At 40.7% G+C, this 24,628-nt stretch overlaps 1 protein-coding gene across 1 annotated transcript; it reads right to left on the reverse strand.

Annotated features, from left to right (window-relative positions):
* Positions 1-105: 105 nt before the first annotated feature.
* Positions 106-23,447, reverse strand: Lapsyn (Leucine-rich repeat activity-regulated protein at synapses). The gene is made up of 3 exons (XM_012483830.3): positions 22,546-23,447; positions 2,956-3,182; positions 106-2,847 (listed from the first exon to the last, which is right to left on the reverse strand). Exons 1-3 carry the CDS (start codon positions 22,589-22,591, stop codon positions 2,008-2,010), a joined length of 1,113 nt encoding a protein of 370 aa, XP_012339284.2. The 5' UTR covers positions 22,592-23,447; the 3' UTR covers positions 106-2,007.
* Positions 23,448-24,628: the final 1,181 nt, after the last annotated feature.

A 24,628-nucleotide genomic window follows, 5' to 3' on the forward strand; every position in this document is an offset into this window, starting at 1 on the left:
TTTTATTATTTAAAAATTATACTTTAATTTTTTTTTTATTTAAAAATTATACTTTAACCTTTTTTTATTGAAATGATCTCGGGTTTCTCATTAAAACATAGTCGATTAGATTGAAGATTTATTTCACGAAATTTACCGAATTGTCGGTATTCATTAATCTTTGTACAATATATCGTCGTACTAAAAATTAAAGAAAATTTAGTAGAAATACATTAGAAATATGATTTAAGTACAAATGTATATATATATATATATATATTAAGTACAAATAAGTACGCATACAAAGAATCTTTGTTGATCGGCAGGTTACAGCTTCGTTTCTTACTCGCTATTAATCCAAAATCTCTAGACTATCAACTCGAACTTTGCTCTATCGTTTTTTTTATTGTTACAAATTCTTGAAACAAAGAATAATAACTTCATTTAAATAAAATAGTTGCTACACGCTGTTAAAAAAAAGGAATAATTAAAAGAATTGTACAAATATTAGGAACTATGCAGTAGTATCTTAATCTTCAGATATAAGATTTTATTTCTTCTTCGTATGTCGCACTTTGAACTAAAAAATGGATTAACAATATTTGGCACTTTCCATAAAAGGCATAACATCAAATTTTCTATTACACAAAGAACACAGATTTGTAATTAAAAAAAAAAAAAAAAAAGAAAAAGCATAAATAACTAAAAACTCAAATGTAAAAATAGTAGAAGAAAATATTTTTTCATTAAATATAAATAAATATAATATTTAACATGTATGTACGTACATTTGTGCAATTTGTATGCACCTATGTATTAATATGTATAGGGATATACATATATTAACATATACATATGTAAAGCTTATAAATATACCTAGAATATACTATCACGTAACACGAGAAGAATAATCTTCGAAGTAAAATTCGATGGAACCGATATTGCAATTTTTGCTCTTCGAACGAAATCATGTTTAAAAAATGCAATGAGAATTATATCGAAAATGTATGAATATCGATACGAGATAAAAACGTACTATTTTCGTCGAACGATATTCGCAAATTTTTTCAAAACTTACACGTATATCTGATTAGTTTATAATTTTCAAAATCCATTCCAACTGTGAAAGATAATATGTATAACACGAATATCGAAATTCCACTATCGTAAACGACAATCAGAGTTGTTGTTAGTTGCTACTAGAAGTAGGAATCAACGGAAATTCGGGATATCGGTTTTCGATTAAATTCGCAGATTACGGATGTTATCGAACCCTAATCGAGATCGTATCATTATTATTATTTTTTTTTTTTTAGAACACAAATATTTACTTAACGATTTATTTTATTTTATCGTTTCGTTCTCCTCTTCGAATTCACAAAATTTCAAAAATCTTTTTTCCTAAATTCTTTACAATATATAATTTAACAATTCAACAGATATCAACGATCTAATATCGTTAACTGCCTTTCTTATAATTATTCTTATTACCCAACCAGTTTCAAATCTCTCGAATCTGCATGTTTCTTTATTAAATTCGTACAAACAAGGCCTTCGGGTTTTCGGAAAAGTGACGATACTAGAAAAATTCACGCCTATTACGGAATCATCAATGGTGCATCATGGATGAGAATAAATCGGATCGGTTTTTTTTAAAAATATCTCAAACGACTCTGCATTTCGACCCAATATTCGTACGACAGAGAAATTATCGCAGAAATAACGAATCTTCTTACAAATTCGCGCGGAATGAAATTTTTTCGTATCGGTCTCCACGAAGAAAGCGAATCCACCGCGTTTCGGCGGTTTCTCTTCGTTCTTACGCCTGTTACAGAATCATCAATGGTGCGTCACGGATGAGAATAAAAAGGGATCGGTTTTCTCTAAAAATCGGACGAAGCACCATCCCCGCCTCTCGAGCGTTCGCGCACGTTTTCACTCCGTTCTTCGTCGAATTGAACACAACAGTGGAAATCGTCGGGTAGGTATCTCCGTTCTGACAGAATCTCCGCACGTCCCGCCCATATTTCAAGTATTCTCGGGCTGGTTCAAATTGCTGTTGAGCAACTCGGTGTTGGCGTTGTTCGCGTTCAATTTCTGTTCCTCCTTCAGCTTCTTCCTCCTCCGTTTGTTTTTCTTGTGCACGCAGAACAGGCCTACAAACAGGCAGAATAGGAAGCCGGATATGCAACAGGCGATCAATATCCACGTGTTCCTCGCCTTCTCGGTCTCGGCCTGCAACCGCAGGATTTCCGTGCACCTTTCGTGCAATTCCATCGTTCGGTTCGTGAATTCCTGCCTCGCGCAACCCTCCTTCGCCCGCTCCTCGCTGCAATTGTACACCGGCCTCGAAACGATTTCACGCGCGTGCAGCCACGCGTTGAACGTGTGGCACTCGCAGCTGCCCGCGTCGAACTTGATCGGATTCTTGGACAGATCGAGTTTCTTCAGGGAGCAGAATGGGGCCAAATCCTCCGGTGAAACGGAACCTATGTTGTTGTCGGACACGTTCAAATAGGTTAGGGTTGGCACTGGACCCAGCAACGGTATCCTGCCCAATCTGTTCTTCGACAATTGGAGAAGAATCAAGGGGGATTTAACGTCCACGCGTTCGAACAGCTCGTCGCCCAATCTGTTCTTCGATAGATACAGATTTTGAAGATACGGTAAACGGAAGAGACTTTTGGGCAGGATGTCGCATCCGTTCGTCGAGAGATCGAGCATCTTCAAGTAGCGGAGATTGTCGAAAGCGCCCTCTTGAATCTCCTGGATGAAATTGTCCCTCAGGTAAAGGTAGGCCAGGTTCGTGTACGGAGCCAGGCTGTCGTTCGTCAACACTCGTACCCTGTTCACCGACATGTCCAGGATCTGGTCAAGGGGAGAGAGAGAGAGAAAGAGAAAGGGAAAAAGAGAATTCGAGATCCGATTAAAAAACGATCGAGAAGAATGTAAAAAAAAAAAAAAGCGTTCTCTCACCTGAATTTCGGTCTTCAAATTGGAGGGGATCCTTTCCAGGCCCAGATTCGCGCAACGAACTTGAATCATCGAGTGTATCCTGCTATATCGGCAAGTTCTCAAAGGGATGTCCTGATCCATGACCAATGGGGCGCCGGAATATCCGAGCACCGTAGCGTCGTCCCGCATCGTCGCGACGATGGCGAGAACAAGCATTAGGAGACCGTTGGTTAGCTGTGCGTTCATGCCTGTAACAGAGCGGCGACAATTTCTCCTTCATATTTTTACATTTACTATTTCCCCTTCCTCGTGTCTCGAGACGTTGGCGAGACATGTTCGAGAGAACATTCTCGATAATCCCCCTTCTCGATACAGGGGGATAACGTCATGCCGAATTTTCTACCCGCGAGAAGTCGTTCGACACAATACGAGGTAATTTGGACGAAATTATTTTGTTTGTATATGGAGATGATTCAATTTTTAGGAATTCGATATTTCGTAATTTGTTATTTCGGTAAAAATATGATTAGATACGTAGGAAGAATTTTAACATATATATATATATATATATTTGCGATTCGAATCTTCCGAGTAACTGCTGCGCGAGATATCTGCGCAGTGGATGTAGCAAAAAAGTTGTAGTGGGCAATTAAGTTAAGAAGCGTGTCGAATTTCAAAAACATACTGGACCTTGAGAGTCGAGTTTAAGGTTAGGTATTAGAGAAAGAAGTTATTTTCTATTTATTTATAATATATCATATGCATTGCATCGAGATGATTATTTTTTTATACATTTTGAAAATTAATCCGGTTAATATACGTTATTCGAACCGATGTGTTTCCCTGTCGCGAAAAAGATTGGCCGTACACGTATTGGGGAGAGGGGGGAAAGTATGCGCTCCCGCACCGTATCGAGTTCGATCCATTATTCCCCTCGCCGACCGGATTCGGGAACAACGAAGAGGAAGAGAATTTCCGAGTCGAAGGCATCTTCGATACTTCGGTATTTCTCGGTATATATATGGAACGCGCACACGTGAATCTCTTGTGAATCTTTCGCATAACTCGGAATACCTGACGAATACCTCCCTCCCCCTACCAGCGAACACAAGGGGAAGTTTAGGCAAGCTTGAAAAAAATTTATCCAGACACGGTGCGGACAACGCGATTTCAAAACGTTTAGCCGGCGGAAAATTGGTTGGTTACACGGCAACACGCGTTGCCACCGAGCTGTTCGTTGTTTATTGTAACAAGCTTTGATGAACTGCAGAGCCAGCCTCGCTAATGTAAGCCGACTGCGTATACAGTCGTGGATATATTCTCTCGGCGGATGAAGATTCGAAAGGGGAAGAGCACGTTCCGTGGATACATTTTCGCATCGCTTGCAAAGTTCAAAGGCGGCTGTCTTTATTTTGAAACCGAATCGATCACCATCTGCTCCGTGTGAACGTATCACACACGGTATACGTCCAGGCAAGATACTATGAATTTTTCAACAAACTTTTACGCGAAACTGGATATCCCAAACCGGTGCAAAGAAAGAAACTCGCAAAAAAATATATCGAGCGCACGTGTTTACTTCTGCTTTTTGTCCCCGACTGGAATACTCGATGGATCAACAAATTTTTCGGTAACGAGCGAGTTGAAATGTGAAGAAACACAAAGATGATTAAAACACGCTTACCAAGACAGAGATATATGGGTAAAGCAAATTCTGGAAATAAATTAGGCAGTTCTCGCATGGCGTGCGATTTAATTAGCGTGTTCGACTTCTATTGTTATTACTCCTATTATCCAAATACGTATTCGACTAGCAACAACGCGTTATCCATAAGCTTTTTCGCTCGCAGCAGTATTGTGCCTCGTCCCTCGCTCGGAACAGAAACGTTCTATCGTGCAACGTACGATAGGATGAGTTACGAATTTATCGAAGCACGCGAGACGTTCGACTCGATAAATATTGCGCCTGCAGCGCGATATACATGTTGCGCTTAATACTTAAAACACGAGGAATTAATATACGAAACGCGTTGAAAACGATAAATGTTCGCAATAATTTATTTTTTCGTTCGGAAAAAATACGTCACGTATTATATCGACGTAACAACACTTCTCCCTTTTTTTTTGTTTCACCCTTGTCACGAACTTTCAAATTCGGTTTGCGACGCGTACGTTTTACGAGAGAACAGCAAGGTGCAATTGTAGGTAATAATTGAAGTCGGAGAGGAGGAAAGGAAAAAAAAGGTAACCGAAAAAAATTCCCGAGTTTTCAGTTTTCAGTTCAACTTTTCCCGACGGGTAAGGTAGGGTAGTAATCGGATACTAGACTGTGCGTATAATGTGTAGAACCTTTAACGTGTAAGGAGAGAGAGAGAGAGAGAGAGAAAAAAAAATATTCGTCGAAACGAGGAAACCTTTCTTCGAAATGTCTCTTTCCAAATGAAAAACCCTCGCTTGGCTAGCGTTTTTCAAATTTTATTTTTTTCGCGGTTGAAACGATCTTCGAAATGTGGATCAAGCCTCCTCTCGATCCGACAAATCCTGTAAACGCGCTTTACGAGTTTACCACCGGTCAACATGAAGCATTTTTCTCTTCCCCCCTCTACCTCCATGGAACATGGGATAGAACGGATAGTGGAATACGATAGAATATTCGCGAGTCAAAGGCGCGTATCGTTTCAACAATTGCGAAATATTTGTCGTCGACGTTCGTTTCCGATGAATTTTTCCAGAAATTGGATCTCTGGAAAATTGATCGATTCACGCGACTCAGCCTCGGTTATTATCGGCACTCGTTGTGTCGAAATATCACGCGTTACATCGACAGGTAAGGAGATAGATAACCGATAAGATTGAAAGTGGAAAGGAGGAGACAGGAGGTACATTTGTTTTCCAGAAAAAGATTCGTCAATGTTAAAAAAACATTGCGTTGTTGAACTTTGCTCAAATTATAAATACATCGAGTTCTCCGCTAGTTCGATACGAGATACTCTAAGTAGTTTCTTTTCTCGCCGTTTCTTATCGTTCGGATAGAAGAAATACGCGAAAGAAAGTTTTTTTCTTTTTAACGCTCGGTAACGATGAGTCTCAACCGGATGATTTTTCATTCAAAAACCTGTCCGTATTGTTCACGGATTATCCGATAGATTATATAGGATATGTCATATATATAATTGTGACGTGTCACGTTTTCATATAGATAAAATTATAGAAAAAGTGTCATAGATATAAATATACGTGGATAATATTATCGCGATGACTTGTTTATCTTTCGCGGACGTCTTTTAATCGTTTAATCTGTTAAAATCGATCGATAAATCTTTAGCGAAATGAATCAATAAATAATAATTTTGTATTTGTCAAAAGAAAAAAGCGTGAAAACATTTGAAAAGAGGTTGAACCGGTTATTACGGATCGTAGTCGAATCAAGTACCAAGGTCGATGCACCTCGAGACGAATGATATTAAATCCACGGATCCTTCGTTATCGATCGGCGGTAATACGCTTTCTAAATTCATCAGCCGTTCAATTTCCATCCACGCGGACGTAAAAATGCTCTCATTCTGTCCCTCGTTTCAAAGATCGGAAGCGATTGAGCAGCTAAAACAGCCATTCTACAACGAAGTGCCAAACGAGTAATTAACAAATATATTAATAAATTAAACGAATTGATCAAATATTTATATGATCGAATAATAAATTCTGCTCGATTTCTATTCTCCTTCCCTTTTCAAAGAGCGGATGCAATTTTCGAACTTCAACAATTTCTTGAAAATTCGAACGTCCTCTCTTCTCCTCCCATGTAGTATGAAAACGTGTAAAATGGAAAATTGCGCGAAATCGGGAGGGCCGAGCAGGCGGCAACGTGGCCGCATCTGGAAATAAAATGAAGGAGAGAAAAGTGCTGAAAATAACAGCGCGTCCCGCGATGGAAAGAAAAACACGTTAAGAGGAAGAGGAAAGAGTTACTTGTAGATCGAGAGTAACTAATTTTCTCACCCAAAGTATCGGCGGAAGTTCGATGAAATCTGTTCGATAATAAAGAGAAGCTACGAGAGTAGGTTAAATTCGACTTCGAACGACCGAATAATTTCAATTCGTAAACGGAGGATCGAGAAAAGAAAAACCGATATAATTTTATTCGAATGAAAAACTAATCGAGGATCAAGCGCAATATACGCGAGCAACTTTATCAACGGATGCCCGTTAATTGCTTCCTAACTCGGTAACGCGTCATTTGATCGTTTTTTCGAATCCCTCGAGCGAAAAAAATTTACCTTTGAAAAGGAAGCTCGACGTGTATACAATTGTATTCGAAAACATTTTCAAATACGGAGGTGAAATAGTTTTCATTCCGATAACGTTTTAAATCCTGTATACGTATGTAATCCTGCCGTTGATCGCCGAGCGCGTAAAATTTGTTTTGCGTGTATCTCGGAAAAACTGGATCGATCTCGATTCCGTACGATTCGACCATTTTGTACGCGCAAAAGGCGGCGAAACTCGGCTCTAACCTTGAAAACGGTAACGAGGCACTCGATTGGCTCTCGAGATTCCTTTCTCTCTAAAACGAAGGAGAGAGAAAGAAAGAAGAAAGCGAACCAAAGCGAAAAGTAGATGGCAGTAGACGAAAGGCAAATGGGGAGAAAATTCAGCTCTTCGGTCACCTTTTCCTTTTCCTCTCTTCTTCCGTTCTCGGTGCAAACATCGAGAACAGAGATATTTTCCAAGCAAACAGTACTAGCTCTCCCATTAACCGGCCAATCCTCCTCATCGTTGCAGTTTCGAGAGAGAAAATAAATTGAACGAGAGAGACCGGGTGTAACACTCGTCACTCCTGTATCACTGCAGAAATATCCTGCTAAACTTTTTTCCTATTTATTCTCTCGAGAAATCCTTCGAATTCTCCTCCTCCTATTCCGTATCCGAAATATTTGCAGCCGACTTTTGTTTCAAAGATACCAATGCTCCACTGTGTTTGCTTTCATTCCTTGCTTTCGTCGATTTCCAACAGTCAGATTCTTACCAACCAAGATCGATGCGACGTATTTCTCATCGAAAGAAGAGAAGAAAGAATAATTAATCGAGAGAAAAACGAGTTACTTGCATTGCAAACAAAAAAGTGGGGAGGGAGAGGAATAAGATCTTGACCGTGTATCGAAGCAAAACCGGTTATCAATTATGAAAAATTTTCCACGCGTCCATGTAATATCAAAGGCCAATCTTTTATTAGAATGCCCCACCGTGCGACGCAGTGTTCAAATTAATCAAAGTTTTTTCACTCTAGCGGCGAAAGATGGAATTATCGACTCGTCCCAGACTTTGGCCCCTTACTCCTCCTCTCCTCTCTATTATCCTAAACGATAGAGAAAGAAGTTTGGCGAAAAAAGTAAACTCTTCGAAGGAAGGATAAAAACTTGGTAGAAATCGATCGATTCTCTCTTCCTCTTCGGCCAAATATCGCGAGATCGTTTTCAATTCTCCAAGAGAGTTCTAGGATATTCGAAATTTGTTAATTTTTTTCCATCGAAGAGGAAATTCGAAAAATTCTTGCTTGCTTATGCGCGACTCGTGCACAAAGGAGGGGAGGGAGTCTGTGAAGGAAAAAGAGGTCGAAAGCGGGACGAATCGGATTCAATTTGCGCTCGGTGAAAAGTAAAACGCGTCACGCGTTAGACTTATTCGCAGATATTCAAGCGGAAAGGCAAGGCGTCGACTAGACACATCCAGGTGGTTGAAAAGTGTGAATTAACCGGACAGGGAAGTCACGAGTTAACGCCCCCAAGCAAACATTGGGATTAGCCGCTTTTTCTAACCGCCTTTGTTTCGTGTCCTCGTTTACGCGTTTAAAGAAACGCCAACGCAAATAGGAGGAACGAGTTTCAATTTCATTTTTGAAACGAAATAATCCGTTGGCTCATTGAAATTAAAGCAACGAGAAAGGCGGTTTCGGAATTCGATTCGCGTTTCCATTATTTCCATCCTCGGTGGCGTCAGAGACAAGGCGAGATACTCTTCCTTTGTCGAGAGTCAAGAGAGAATTTCACAGCGACCGTTCAGAGAAACGGTATACAGTCTCCTTTATCCACTTACACGTAATCCAAAGCCATCGCGTGAGCTTGCGTTTCCCCCTCCCCTAAAACCGTTCCCTAAAACCGACCAAGTTTTCGTAAGATCAGTAGATAACGCGAGAACGGACCGGTTAAGCTGCAGATAAGTACATCCTCCGTAAGAATATATCTTTGGTATTTCGTAGAGATTTCGAATTTCTTCGTTCGTTTTCCTGGCTGCTCATTCATCACGACACCCATCGATACATGTCGCGCCTATCTTACCGTACCGTTTTCGTGATAAATAGCCTGAAGAAACGTCCTCCAATAAGACGTATGCTTTGAAAATCGATTTAAACGTCTTTTGAAAATTGTTATCCTATCCGAGTAGATAACTCCTCCTACGACTTTAGTTTCTTTAAAGTTTCTAAGAAAGTTTGGATAATTGGTGGAAGATCGAGGAATACGAAAGTCGGAGGCGTCGTCGAGCGAGGGATTAACTCGTCGTAATTCGTTGGACTCCGTGGGTCGAATGGAGGATGGAGATTGAGAGGAGAGCTCGTGGTTGAAAGAATGACGGATTTAAGGGAATCTCTCTCCGTTTGGGTTTAACGACGTGTTTCGTAAACGCGGTTTCGAAGGCGATGCGGGTGGTGAATTGCGAGATTAAACGCGGTCATAACGCCTCGAAAGCAACGATGGAAACAGGTTGCTTAGCGTCCCTAGATCCACTGAATGTTTACGAAAGCAAATATCCCACGCTTGCTTCCCTCTGCTCCCCACTCTCGGCCTTCGCAGCTACACGTAACCGCCGCTAGTCCGTTTCTCGATTCGAGACAAGATGATTAACAAGATGAAATTGGGAAAATCGGTCTTTATTAAATAGGTTAAATACAACGTGACGTTGTACGAGATAAATCAGAATCTTTCAATTTGTTTGATGAAAAAAGTGTGGTGAAAAAACGGGAAAGAATTAGTAGGAAAGAATTCATTAACAGAGAGGGCGTGCATAACAGCGAGAACAGCGGCGAAAGCGAAAGGCTCGTTTCTTTATCGAGGTGAGAGAAAGAGAGAGAGAGAGAGAGGAAAGGGCCGAGTGTCTCATCGGTGAGAGAGGTTGACGAAGGGGGGAAATGGGCGGGAAACACGACAGCTCCTCCCGCAGCCGGGCTAAACGAGTTAATGGGCAGTTATGAACTTTCTTCATCTAAGTTTCCACCACTTTTTTTACGTATAAATTGAAATTTTTATCGGGCGTTCCCTGTCCCTTAACGAGCACCTCTTCTCCCCCCACTTCGCAAGTTTCGCGATCCGTGTACGATCAGGTCGACCACGCGGTACTTTAATTAAAAAAAGCTGTGGTATCGCGTTTTTGGACTCGTGATTCGTCGTTCGAATACGAAATTTTATATTTCGAACGATCAATGATTTTTAATTGTGATATTCGAAGATCTGGTTGATTCGTCGTCGAAGAAGAAGATTGATGGCCAGTTTCTTTTACTCCTTGCGATCGAAATGCTCGATTACTTTTCTTTCTCCGTTTCGAGCTGCTCTCCACTCCAAAAGTCGTACCTTTCCTTTTTCCCCTTCTCGACAGCTACTCTCGTCTAATCGCGACCGCTTTTCAACTTTGATCGTTGGTTCCCGCGCAAAAGAAGGCCTCTCCTCGGCCCGGAAGCGAAACACACGCCCCGTATATTTCGCTAAAAATAACAACCACTTCTCCGCTTTACTCGTGGCTCGGGGGCTCGAGCGATTTTATTTATTCGATTCGAAAACCGCTCGTTCAAAATTATATACGTCGAAACTCGATGATTTTCAATTCGTTCAATTTGAAAAAAAATTTTCGCGGATAGGATCGAAAGCAAGGGAAGGTTCGAAGCAAGGGAAACGACGTTTCGAGAGGACGTTCGCGAAAAGTAAGAGGAATTAAAAAGTAATTGATCACCGCGGTATCGGGAAACGGATTGACGATGAAAAGAAGGAAAAGAGATAAAAAAAAAAAAAAAATAGAAAAAGAAGGAAAAACTTAGGTGTGATCTTACAGGACAGTCTCGATCTGTCTTGGAATCGTTAGTCGGGATTTATGGACCTGCCCAAGTGCCTGACCTCGAAAAACAATCCACTCGCCTTCTTTTCTCCCCGAGATCGCGTAATTTCGTAAGGCAGAGCCGTGGGTGGCTCTTCGGTTAAGTTATCAAGAAGCGATGATATTTCCGGAGTGGGTCAAGTTTAACGGTAGTTTACCCTCGTTCCATGTCTATAAATTCGAGGACTTTGTTCCTTTCGAAACGGGACGAGAAATGCACGGGTCGTTATCGAGTTTCGGGCGAAGTTTGCCGCGTTTACAACGCGCTCGTTTGCATTGAAGATCGGAAACACGGGCGGTGAAGCACGAACCTGATCGCGGAAGGATACACAGACGATTTCATTATTCTTGGCGCGAATACCTCGGTCAAGGAGAGAGGGGGGGGGGGGGAGTTGGCATTCCAAGAACGTTAGTAGGTAATCGGACGAGATTCGAGCTTCTCAAAAGCGATGGTCCAAAGGTCCGAAGAACGAGGCGAGAGATAAGAGGTTTGCTGCTTTCGATCCTTCGTCCCGACGCCACCGCAGGAAAGCGAGCGAACAGCTTTCGACGGTTAAACGAGGGGGAGAGTGTAATATCGCGCGTTGCGCGCAATATTCGCCGTGGATCGAATTTCCACGCGCGTAACGCGAGGACCATAGCTCCTATGTCTAGATCGCGAGCACTATCGACGCTGGAATTTGCAGTTCGAGCTATGCCGTATCTCTCTGCGTCGATCCTTCCGGAATTTACCGGGACATTCGCGAATTTATATATATATACGGAATATTCAAGATAGGAAACTGTATTCGCGATGGAATCCGTTAATCGTTGCTTTGAAGAACGTTATTCTTCCCGAGTGGCGGGATATCGAATCCTCCTGTTTTTCGGGAAATACGCGTAATTGTACACGTTATTACATCTCGTACGATCGATGTTGCTTTTCGAATCGGTCATCGAGAAATTGCTCCTTCATTCTCGAACAGTTTCAACTAGATCGGAAAATTGCATTTTTTTCGTCCGATATTGCGTTTCTTTCTTTCTTTCTTTCTTTTTTTTATCTCCTTTTATCGCATCCTGAAATAAATAACGAGGATCAGGAGCGGAATAAATGGAAATTATTAACGAGTGTACATGTCGTTCGAGCGTCGTTCCCCGAATAACGAACACGATTCGATCGCGATTTCGCGCATCCTTTTCATTGTTTCTACGACTAGGTAGGTAACGGCCATCCGGCTCGCCTACAATCACCCATGAAATCGATAATCCCGTCGATAGAAAAAACATTTTATCGTCTCCCTGTGTTAATTGACGCCTGTGGAAAAATTCTTCGTAGGGAGCGAAGAAAGAAAAAAGAAAAAGAATCCATCGAATCGATTCGTGAAAAAAACGGATTATTTACTTTGGCCTTTCAAGAGATCGGTGTCTCTCACGCGAGGCAGGGGAAGGGGAACGAAGTATCCGCGGATCTTAAGAGCGTGGTTATCGATTATCGTTACGTGCGCACACACACACACGCGCGCACAGTGACAGTGTTCCGTGACACTGACTTTCGTATCGATTACGTAACAATTAGCCGCCGATTCCTGGTAAACCAGTTTACCCGCTCCAGATACAAGAACGGCCCGTCCTCGATCCAAAGAAATTCAACACGGATACGACTTCTAGATCGATACGATTTCTACACGCCGTCCTATACGCTTCCTCTCTTACCTTGCCACGAGTGGATCAAGATGTTTCGTTCCATTGTCGGAGATCAATTCGAATCACAAAAAAAAAAAAAAAACGAAAGTCGAACAACGAAGATCTCGTAACAGGATCGTAAGAAAATCTTGTTGCGGGGGAGGCGTGGGGAGGGGGAGGGGAGAAGGGAGGAAGAAGAGAAGAGGAGAAAGGAAGTGGGCGAGCTACTTCGCCCGGAAATAATGTGGAAAAGGCAAATATTATTTTAACCGTCGATTTATAGAGTGGGCCCGTCACTCTGACGAGAACCAAGCATTGTTGTTTCGAACTGTTCGCCCGTCCCGTGCACGCATGCGCGCGTTTCCTTCCTTCCTTCGAACCCGCTAATTATAAACCCGCGCGCGATTTCGCCAGCTCTCTCTCTCTCTCTCTCTCTCTCTCTCTCTCTCTCTCTCTCTCTCTCTCTCTCTCTCTCTCTCTCTCTCTCTCTCTCTCTCTCTCTCTCTCTCTCTCTCTCGTGTGTGTGTGTGTGTGTGTGTGTGTGTGTGTGTGTGTGTGTGTGTGTGTGTGTGTGTGTGTGTGTGTGTGTGTGTGTGTGTGTGTGTGTGTGTGTGTGTGTGTGTGTGTGGTCCCCTCCCCCCTCTCTCCGCGAAAATTTGGGAAGGAAGGGAGAGGGGGAAGAAAAACCAGAATATATTTCTTTTTTCTTAACTCAAAATGGAGATTGCAATCATCCTGGGAATAGGAAGAGGTAAAGTTTGTATCTAGAGGAATGATTAAATTATTAGATGATAAAAGAGATAAAAAAAAATTAACTCGATTTATTTGTCGAATCGAAAAAGTAAATTGGTTAAAAATGTCGAAACGGTTACTTTATTAATAACATTGTGTTCCCGTGTTACTATATTTCGAACTAATAAATTATCGATCACTTAAAATTTCACAATTCTCGAAAACGCGAGTCGAGATTCGAATATTTTCGAGAATCGGACGACGCATGCGCGCGCGTAAAAAAAAATAATTCGCGGCGAGATTGCAAAAGGCGACCGAATCCTTAAAAACGTGCCGCATGAAATCTGCATAAAACAGTTTCAGTTTGTAAAACGAATGTAATTCACCCCGGCCGCGCGACGTGTATAATAATTCATTCTTTTTAATAAATTTTGCGAGATCCCCGGCGCAAATTCGATTTGTTTTCGACTTTAATTATATTCATAAGTCACAACTACGAGAAAGAAACACGGTCGTCAAATATTTCTTTTTTCATACGGAATTTTTTCCATTCTCTTTTTCAACGAGTCGAAGACAATTCTCTTTTCGCCCCCCTCCTTGTATAAATATTATTTTCAACATCGCTCGTAATTTTCATATTACTTCCGGCAAACGAATGGAAATGATGAGAAAACGGCAATAAATAAAAAAAACGCGACGCTGCGCTTTTAATTCGTGACCCGATCAGTCGCGACCGATCTCTTCTATCGTTTGATGGGGGGAAAAAAAAGGAAGAAACAAAAGCGTAATGAAATTGTTCTCCGTCGATCGACGAGAGAGAGGACAAGAGAGAGAAAAAGAAAAAAAGAAAAAAGTTGGATTCGCGGTTGGCACAGAGAATTAATAAGAATCACCGAGTCGCGAATAATGGTACAAAAGTTCGATCCTCGAAAAGTTTAAAAGCCACTGACTGAAGAAAAAGCGCCGGAGAAGTTTCGAGAACTCCCGACAACTTTGTCGAACTTCGATCGGCTCTAATAGGAATATTTTTGATTCCACCGTGAGATACTCTCACGCTTGATCTATCGAATAATATAATATATACATATAGAATTAGAGAGAGAAAGAGAGAGAGAACAGTTATTCTACTTCTAACAGTAAATACCTTTTACTTGCGATATCGATAAAGCAGCTATTAAATTTTACAAAAAAATTTGGCCGAATAATATCGATAAATACCGGAACGAGGTCCGAGAGTAACGGTAGCAGGCAGGGAAAGAACGTAATAAGAGTTTCTTTATCGTTTTAATTTCCGTTGGAAAATTGCCCCTCGCCGAGGTTGTAACAACCCTCTATTACCGATTTGATTTTTCTTACACGCGTTTCTTTCCCGAAGGGAAGGGAAAAACTGCGACGTCGTCTCACCTACGATAATTGCGATATTACTACTCTCGAGGAAACTCTCGGGCAAACACGTAAACGAACGTAACGCGAACGAACGTTTTTTGTCGCGTAGTCGGAGAATTCTGTACTCCCTCTCTCTCACCCTTCTTCCTTCTGTTCCCCCCTCCCCCCGCGCGCAAATAATCGATTCGCCTCGTTTATTATCCGCTAGGGCTTTCACCTACAACGAGTCGCACGCGAGAGAGAAAAGGTCGCGTGCACAGAGAAACGGTTTAAACTCGTTTTAATCGCGGTGTAACACGCATTTAATAATTATCTCGAAAGCTTTAATTACAACGACGCAACGTTAGCCGTACGATTGTTAATTATTATCCAGATGCACGATCTTGATGCGAAGGCACGTTGGCTTCGTGCGGTGGCTGTCCGATTATAACGCGATAATTTTTGTTACTTCGTAACACGAGTTTGCGCACAGGCGAGGCGCGAAATAAACCGACATATCGGTTGTCCTCCTCGTCGAGAATTAACCGCTTTCAAGTTTTCGTTACACGTTTTATTAAACCGTTGTTAAAAATTTCGAATAATTATTTATATTTCGTATAACCATTTGAATCAATTTTAGCGATAAACTAAAATATATCGATGATCAATTTCGAAATTTTGTTACACGCTCGAGAAAGAATCGTGGCAGAAGAGTCGATTTTTTCGTAGAAGGAATTAATTTCACAAGCTTCTTCTTAACTTCTTAACTCTGCTCCCGTTTAACCTCGAGGTGATCGAATCGAAATGGATGAAAATGAGGGAGGAAGGAGAGAGCATTTTCTTGACCGTGTGCGAAAAAGTAAAGGAAAATCGAAACGGATGCTTGGTACGAGCCGATACGATCCCCCGAAGGCGAGGTAGATCATTAGAAACGTGACGAAACAACGTCTCTCTGGAGGAACGTTTGACGCGTTCCAGATGAACAGAGCACAGAGGATCACAAAGCTTTCGCGACCGATTTCTCATTCATCTTCCGCGAAGCTTCATAAATATTCTCCAGCTTGGCTGGATATTGTGCACGTGTGTATCCGAGCTCTCTCTCTCTCTCTCCTCATCCGACTTGGACAAATGAACCCGCGGAATTTCGTGCTCTTCGACCGTTGTGAAAGGCCAGCTCTTTCCCCCTCCCCCCACAACTAAAAGCACTAACACTCGCGACGTCGAACCTTCTGAAATTCACTATTCGACGTGCTCGATTGCCGCATACGCGTTTATGCGTCATCAATTTTATCCTTCCTTTCCTCTCCCCCCCCCCGTGTTTTTCCAGCGAACGATTACATCCTCCTCCTCCTCCTGTTGGTTGGATCGATTCGTAAACGCGAACTCGAAAGATAGATCGTGAAAAGAAGTCGAATCGATACGATATCAGAAATCGCGATTGATTTGCAAATTTGCGATTCGACGAGGAGATAATTGGAAGATAAATTGGGCTCGATCGTAATTAAAGATGCAAAAGAGCCGTAAAAGAGCCGTATCGATTAACCTATTTCGAATGGGACGAGAGTGAAAGTATAATGGGATATATTTTCCGATCCAAACCGACGATAGAAAGGAAATCATGAATCCGACGTGTAATACGGTGCAATCTTCGAAGGAGAAGGACGAAGGAAAAGAAACATCGAGATTACGTTTAAATTATTAAATTTCAACGGAGAAATATTCGAGCGAGTCGTAGCTACCTACCTATTTAAATCTTTCATCGTGCTTTGTCCGAGGGAATATCGTCGGATCTTTTTCATAAGAAGTTCTCCTTCTCTTGGAATTATTATCAGCGACGTCGCATAATAAATAAATATATAGTTGAAAATGTGGAACGGTCGCAAGCTCGAAGACCGTTTCCTCTGCAGTCGATCGGCGAGACATTCGATATCGAGATGCCGTGGTGACACTCGATATTAATAATGTATTCCATATCAGAGTGGAATCAATCGGATCAAATAGAGGAGGACAGAATGCCTCGATGGAACGTTCCTTGGAGCGTTGGTGTGCCGCTCTTTTCAATACCTCGCCTCCTCGACAAAATCTCTGATCCGATATCTCTTTCGAAATTGCACGAATCTATCGCGTAAACTGGGAACCAAGCAACGACGTTCCGAACAAAATCGCAGGAATTTCGCATTACGCTAAATATATTGAGTAACTTTCGAGGTTACTTTCGAAAACGCCATCTACGTATTCACGCGTGTTTAAATGGAAACAAGGAGAATGTAGACGGGTAAAAAAAAAAAAAAAAAACGAATTTTATCCTTCTTAACGGGCCATTAATAATTGCTACGTCGTGTAGTAATACATTCGTTGATAATCTTTACGCGAGGATGAAAACGCTTTTGGGTCAAGAAGAGCGGATTAAATTGAAGGACGCGCTCATAGGCTAAATTTAAGCAGGGTAGAAGAAATCGAGCTCGACTTTTTTTTCTTCCGCTTACGTTAGCACCGACATCGCCAAAAACTTGAATTTCTTCTCATTCCGTTTATATCCGTCCACGGCGTTGCACTACATTTCCATCGCAGCCGAACAAGTTCCACGGACCGTCTATTTTTGCAAACGACAATAGAGCAGTCCAGCTGTAAGTCGCGATGAAAAGAAACGCATATCCAGTTGTGCAAAGTCTTAACTTGGATTAATCGACCGATCGCGAAAGTAGAATCCGAAGCGTTGCTCGATAATCCGATACGCGAGGCTCATCGAACGTGGCAAAGTTGGATAACCATCTCTTCGAACGTAAAAGCTTATTGCGCAAAAGGAATTTTACCTTAAGAGAAGCGAATGGCGAATACGTAGAAAAAGATGATTCGCTCTTTTTCTCACGCGAGAAAAGTTGCTGTGAAGTGATAAAAGACGAGAGAAAAGTTGGTAATTAACGGATCGAGGGAAATGATCGTAACAATTGACGAGTGACAAATACGAACGGCTAGCGAAAAAGCGTCTCGAGTCACGTGACGTGTCCGTTAGTTTAGCATTTTGCCAACGTTCGCCCGCGATCGACGTATCAAGATGGATCGCGTTGCATTCTTAAGCAACAGCCTTGAAACCTACGCGCATAGAAGAAGAAATCTCGATGTGGAGTTAGGCAAACGAGTTTCTGAGAAATTTATCGCGTTCGTTATTTGGATCTGCTCGGGGAACAGTAGAGCACTGATTGGCGAGCGTCGTGCTCGTGTTTCGCGATGTTTCAACTACACGGAGACGGGAGGAGGATGGCGCTCGCTTCGACGAGAAAAATCAAGCTAGCTGTCTCGCGTTCGTAAAACTACTACGTTCAACCTATATCTTTCACCTATCGAAAGAGGCCTTGACGCTCCTTTTAGATACAAAGATGGACACAGAGATGGACTTAACTATTCTCGAGTTTATCGCGAGTTATAAAAATCGATAAGTATCTAAGTCGTTTCAATTTCCAATTTAATTCGATACGCCGACTAATTGCCTGAATGAAATTCTCCGCTAATTCGAAAAAGAATACAGTCTCCTAGAACGATGGCGTCGTCGAAAGGAACTACGTAATTATTTCTTCGCTGGCATAGTTTCCTCTCTGTCTCTCTCTCTCTCTCTCTCTCTCTCTCTCTCTCTCTCTCTTTCTCCCTCTTTCTTTTCATTCTCGTTTTCCGTAGCTCTCGATGCCCGCGTTAGTCTTCCATTAACGCTCATTAACATGCCGCGTGCAGTTTTAACTGGAACATCGATTCCACTGCCACCCTCCTCTCTATCTCGTTGCGTTTCTACCGAGAGAATGGGGAAACGACCGGGGAAATCGGTCGTTGCTTGTACATCCATCTCCCCCCTTTCTCTCTCTCTCTCTCTCTCTCTCTCTCTCTCTCTCTCTCTCTCTCTCTCTCTCTCTCCCTCCCTCCCTCCCTCCCTCCCTCCCTCCCACCCTCCCTCCCTCCCTCCCTCCCTCCTCCCTTTATTCTCGATAAATTCTTCCATCTTCCTACAGAATTGGAATCACGCGTGTTCAGAAAAAGGTTTTCGGAAGAGACGAATTCGAGCCTCGAAAATGTGGGGAAAGTAAACCGCGCCGCTAAGCGATCCCCCCACCCGTTACGGTTTAATTCTCGCACGATTCGGCGGCATTAAATTTACGGCTTTTGGAAAATCGGTAGCGCGGCCGCGTTCACCACGCGGTTTAACGACACGGTGGTCGGTTATAATGGCGGTAAACTCGTTTATCGCCTAAATACACGCGCTGCCTACGGGTGATGGAATTAACGCGGAAGGCAACATTCCGGTAATAATAAGCGGAACGCACTTCTGCGTTCCAAGGTAGAATCGCGGGAGAAAGTTGCGCCCGATTATCGCGATTAACGCGGCTCAATTTCAATTTCGATCGGATAATAAGGATGATTAATCGAAAGAGGGGGAGGGGGAGGGGAGGGGGAGACTGGGCGAAATTAATGGCCCGGTAATTACGAAACAAATCGAATCTCGATCGGGAGTGTACATTGTAATGCGTACTTATTTGCATTTCCCATCGAAAATTCAAGTTCTCTCCAACGTTTCCAGCATCTGTTCGAGGAAACTCAAGTTTCGCGAATTTTTAAAAGAATCGTCAAATGGAAAATAAACAGCGAAAAGAAACACAAGGAATTGCGGGATATCGTATGTTTATAACGTTCGTTCCGCAAATTGAGGCAATGTTTTCACGAGGATATTATCGAGATATATATATGTGTATATATATATATATATACACATATACGCGCGCGGTCTCCAACGTTTGAAATTCCCGAAAGAAAATCGTTTTCATAAAACAGACTGATTCAATTTCACGGTGAAACGAAAACTTTTTTTGATTCGCGGATAGAATTTTAACAAGAGTACATTGGTCGTTTATTAATTCGAATACCTTGAATAATTCGGTTTTTTTTCGATTCGGTTCGATGAAGAATGAGATTTAATTCGAGAAAAAAAAAAAGAGAGAAAAAAATCCGAGAATTTCGAGAATTTCTTTCCGCGCAAGAAGGCAATGATGATAATTCGATGATATTGTGTGTTATTTCATCGCTCGAGCAAGTTCGGTGCGGTTTACAACGTCAATTGTGTGTCGATAACACTCGTTCTTGATCGGTCGGTGATACGCAATTATAAGAGATATCTCTAGTACTCGTTCGACAAATAGACCGAGCGAAAACATTGGAAGGACGGGTTTTAAAAAAAACCTTATCTCGTTTCTGAAAACGAAATTACCAATTTGCAGAGCTCCCCGTGGATTCGAGATACCGATCGGCCGCTATTTAACCAACAAAGAAGGACCTCCGATGCAAAAGGACAATTTATTCCAACTTCCGATACGATACAAAAAAATTCCAGGAATCTCGATACGAAACGTGCGAACGTGTTGAAATTTATATCTATGAACGAACAAAAGCAAGGAGAAAAATTGAAAAAAAGAAAAACGAAATTGAAGGATTTTGATTGGCGGCCTCGATAAACTTGGACTCGATCGAGATTCGACAAAGAACAGAGAGAGAGAGAGAGAGAGAGAGAGAGAGAGAGAGAGAGAGAGAACGTGGTGCGTAGAATTGCAAAAGTGACTTTGTTTTACCTGCGAAAAGAGCAACGACGCTTTTGGTCTTTGACCGAACGAAATTCGAAAAGAGAACATCTGCTGCCTCGATTCGTTCCAGGTGCGCTTAAATTTGTCAGAATAGGAAGCGGGAAGGCCGAGGTGGATCGAGAAGAATGAAGGCCGAGGCAGTCGTCAGTTGGAGGAAAGAAGGATGACGGGGTTGCGAGGTCGAGTCGAGTTTTAAAAGAGGGAAGCAATGCCGTTCGAAGAAGGAAAAGTATAGGTCCGGTTGTGGTCGAAGACAATGGCGAGGAGGGAGGAAGAGGGGGGGGGGGAGTCCGAAGCGCGCAACGCGAACCGATCGCGTTGCACAATGAAGCAAAAGCAATTATGAGGCAAAGCGTTTTTACTCGTTGAGAACGCGTTGGGAAACCAATGCGCAAGGATTATTGCATTTATCCGTGATGCAACGTTGTTTAATTATGTGTTTAAATAGGCGAACGAGATGCGCGCATGTTCACCGGTATATGGAAATCCTCCTCCTCTTGTTACCAACGCACTCGAACGATTTGAACGGAAATGCAAGTTGTTGCTGCTCTTTTGCACGAGACGCGCGACAGTCTGAAATCGCATCATCTGGCTCGACATTAAATTAGAAAAAGCCCACTCGAACGATCCGATAACGATGCATCGCTTGTTTTTTTTTTTTTTTTTATTCGTCGTTAAGCAATGATCGTGTTTATCTTTATATACGCTCGTGTATATCTTTGAAACGTTAAATCTAACTCCCTATGTATATGTTATTTTCTTGAAAAAGCTTCGCTTCATGGGTCCCATTTGCAGAGAGCAGCGAGGTCGTTGGACGGTGGATAAAAATTAACGAATCTTTTCCCCCGAAGCTTACGCGTGCCGTGAATTTAATATTTAATACGCGTAAAAGGGCGCACACGTACACGCGTGAATTCAAAGTGATGAAAATTTTAATTACGCGCGCGAATCTGACGAATAACGCGAGAACGTGTGAACGCGATTCGTGGTCGAATATTATTTTAATTAAAAGGTTGTCTGTCGTTTTTCGTTCGACTGGTGTGAGCTCGATTTAGGATTTTACCGTTTAACATTTAGATACAGGAACAGATTTTCAGCGATTTTTCAACTTGACAAATTACCGCATAAATGTTTTTCTATATTTTTTTTTTTCTACAAACTTTTCCTCATTTTTATCTTGTTAAGGACTGATTATATTTGTCGTGGGATCACGAAATAACCATGAGTTTACATAACGAACGACCAGTTTGTTAGAAAATGGCTGTCGGCGATTAGGAAAATCGTGCTCGGGATGGGGCACCGCGGTTTATCAACGAGTGTGATTTATCAACGTTCGAGAGAACGGAGATTAGCTTCCTTACGCGATAACGCGGAATCTCGTGATGAAACTGCTTCTCTTTCCCCTCGAGAGAAAGTAATTTAAACCTTTCCTCGATCTTTGTCGTTTGTCGCATGAAAAAATCTTTTGAGGCAATTTGCGTCTGATTTAATCCTCCTCAGTTTTCTGTATGCATTTGATTTCGATGCAATTTCAATTTTCTATATAATCTGTGTAAAATTCTACGAGCCATGGTTCCGCCAATAACTACCGATAAAAGGAAAAAAATCTCTCTTCTATCGTGAACGAGATCCTCGTAATGAGATAAGTATTGATCGATTATTAAAAATATTAAGAGTACGATGACCGAAAATATTAATCGATATTAATCAATATTGTGATATTAAACGATGAAAGAATGTAAGCAAAAAACATACAATTCAAATCAATCGTAGAAATAACGTGCGAAAAAATCGATCGATCTTTCAGCAATATTTTTTTCTATTACTTTTTGCGTGATGACATGCTTTGTCTCGAATACCATGAAACGACGTTAATCTTTTCGCAATGAGTAATCGAGATGGAATGAGACGGAAAAGAAAAGGTTAGATGAATAGAATAGAAAATAAACAGATAATATCAAGTACCGATTAATATATATATATATTATGTATATATAACTATACCTTTCAAATCTAACAGCTAGCAATCTATTCTTTCACACTCAAAACAATTGACAAAATAAATAAATCGATAAAATAGAAAAATTTCGCTTACCTGCCTTTCTACCGCGCCATCCAGAACTGTTGCAAAATAGTTGCATGTCCGTGAACAAATGATTCACTTCTTTTTAATAATTTTCTCTTATTTTTTTTCTTTTTGTTTTGTTCAATAATTTTACAATATCGCGTTGAAACAATCGCAAGAATGCTGTCTTTTTAAAAACAATATCATTTTGCACATACATATGTATAATAAAGAGATACCGTTCGCGAAAACGGCATACGAACACTACAGCGCACGAGCGATCAAAGGGACGATCGTCGAAACAGCGCGTATCCTTGCTCGGCGAGAAGCAGGTTTCACTACATCATTATTACTATTCTGACGGCCGTTTCCGAGAAACTGCTCTTCCAGAGTTCCTGCCAGAATGGTTTTTACCGTTCTCACATGACTAACAGGTTGGCCGTGAACGCCGTTCGAAACTTTTGTCGATACACTTTCCACTAAATATGCTACTCAACTGCTTTCTTTTAGAACGTAATAGAAAAATTAAATGAACTAGAAAAGGATAAATAAGCAAAGGAGAAAACAAAAACAACAATAATAACGTTATCAAAAAACTTATAATATATCCATATTTCTTCGTAACTTGAAAAACAAAATTACAGCTTTGCAACTTTCTATTGTTGGCGTTATTTTTCGTCCATAGTCTCCTTTAGGCTCAAAGGGGCGAATATACCGAACAGATATGTCGATTTCCTAATAATTCCCGCGTAAACAAATTAGACCATTGCTCTTTACGCTCTTTTCAATTTTTTCCAAAGTGATCTTGAAGAATCTCAAAACTGTGTATTAATACAAAATTTGAAGGATAACCATTAAAAAATTAAGAGAAAATCGTGAAGAAAAAGGACGCGGCATACAACGCGATGTTACTTGCACGGCGTCTCGCACTCGACTGCGAGGTCGCTCGTTCAGACCGAAAACCGATTTAAAGCTGAAGCTTAGGCTGCCGCCAAGCGGTCTTGAACAGGGCCGATTTTCTTCTCAGTTCTTGTGATTATGCTAAAATTGAAAGCATACTTTATACTATGGATAAAAGTTGACAAGTAATTAAGTTTCTAAATAACAGTATAGTACAGGACAAAAGAAATTAATTGCTTGATACATCAGCAATATATATATTTTATGATCAATCATAAAAGGAATTTATGACTAATGTTTAATTTTTGAAACAGGAAGATCAACATCGATTGCTCGTAAAAACTTTTAGTACTTAAACAAATAATAGAATCGATAAACATCAATTTTGTAATCAGATTTGCTTTTTATGTTTCAAGATTGGTATAAACTAAGTATATATTATTTTAAGTACTTTTCTATATCAAAATAAAGATTGTCGTAATCGATGACATATATATTTCTTGATGCAATCGCAATTATTTTTAACGATATCTCTTTATTTCATATCTATTAGAATTTTTCTTGAAAAATATTAACAAAAATTTTATCGAAGAAACATGATTGATGTATTGTTATACGTTTTGAAAATGTTTGAATAATTTAATTTAATTAAATATTTTATTTTTTTATATATTGTTTAAATTTGAATATCTAGATTTAATTAATAATAGGCATTACTAATATAATCTTTTTTTCATCATTGTTTCTGATGAAAAAACATATATATATATATATAGATGTATAGAGATATGAATATACCTGTAACTTTTGTCGTGCTCAAAAGGTCTGTATCCCTCTAACAGCCCCCTCGGCAGTCTATTGTTCATTATCTCTGTTTAAGCGTAGGGACCAATCTTATACATATATTTTCGAGGGGTTCAGAACTTCAAAGTATAATAATATGAAATACGTTGTTCGAAATATTTGGAATAGTATAATTATTTTTTTCTCTTTTAAAGATTTTCTTAAATATCGGAAGAATTTTTATATACAGAGAGATATGTAAAATATTGGAAATAAAAAAAAAAAAAAATAGTAGTAAAAAAACAAGTTAAAATTTGCTTGCAATTTTTTCTCTTTTCGACAATCTTATAATAAAAATATCATTTATAATATATTTATTTTGCATTATTAATTTTTCATTTGAATTCTATATTGTATTCCAAATATTTAA

Source organism: Apis florea, unplaced genomic scaffold (genome assembly GCF_048593485.1).
Source record: "Apis florea isolate Af1SG1 unplaced genomic scaffold, ASM4859348v1 contig_2411_pilon, whole genome shotgun sequence".
In the NCBI taxonomy this organism is placed as follows: Eukaryota; Metazoa; Arthropoda; class Insecta; order Hymenoptera; family Apidae; genus Apis; species Apis florea.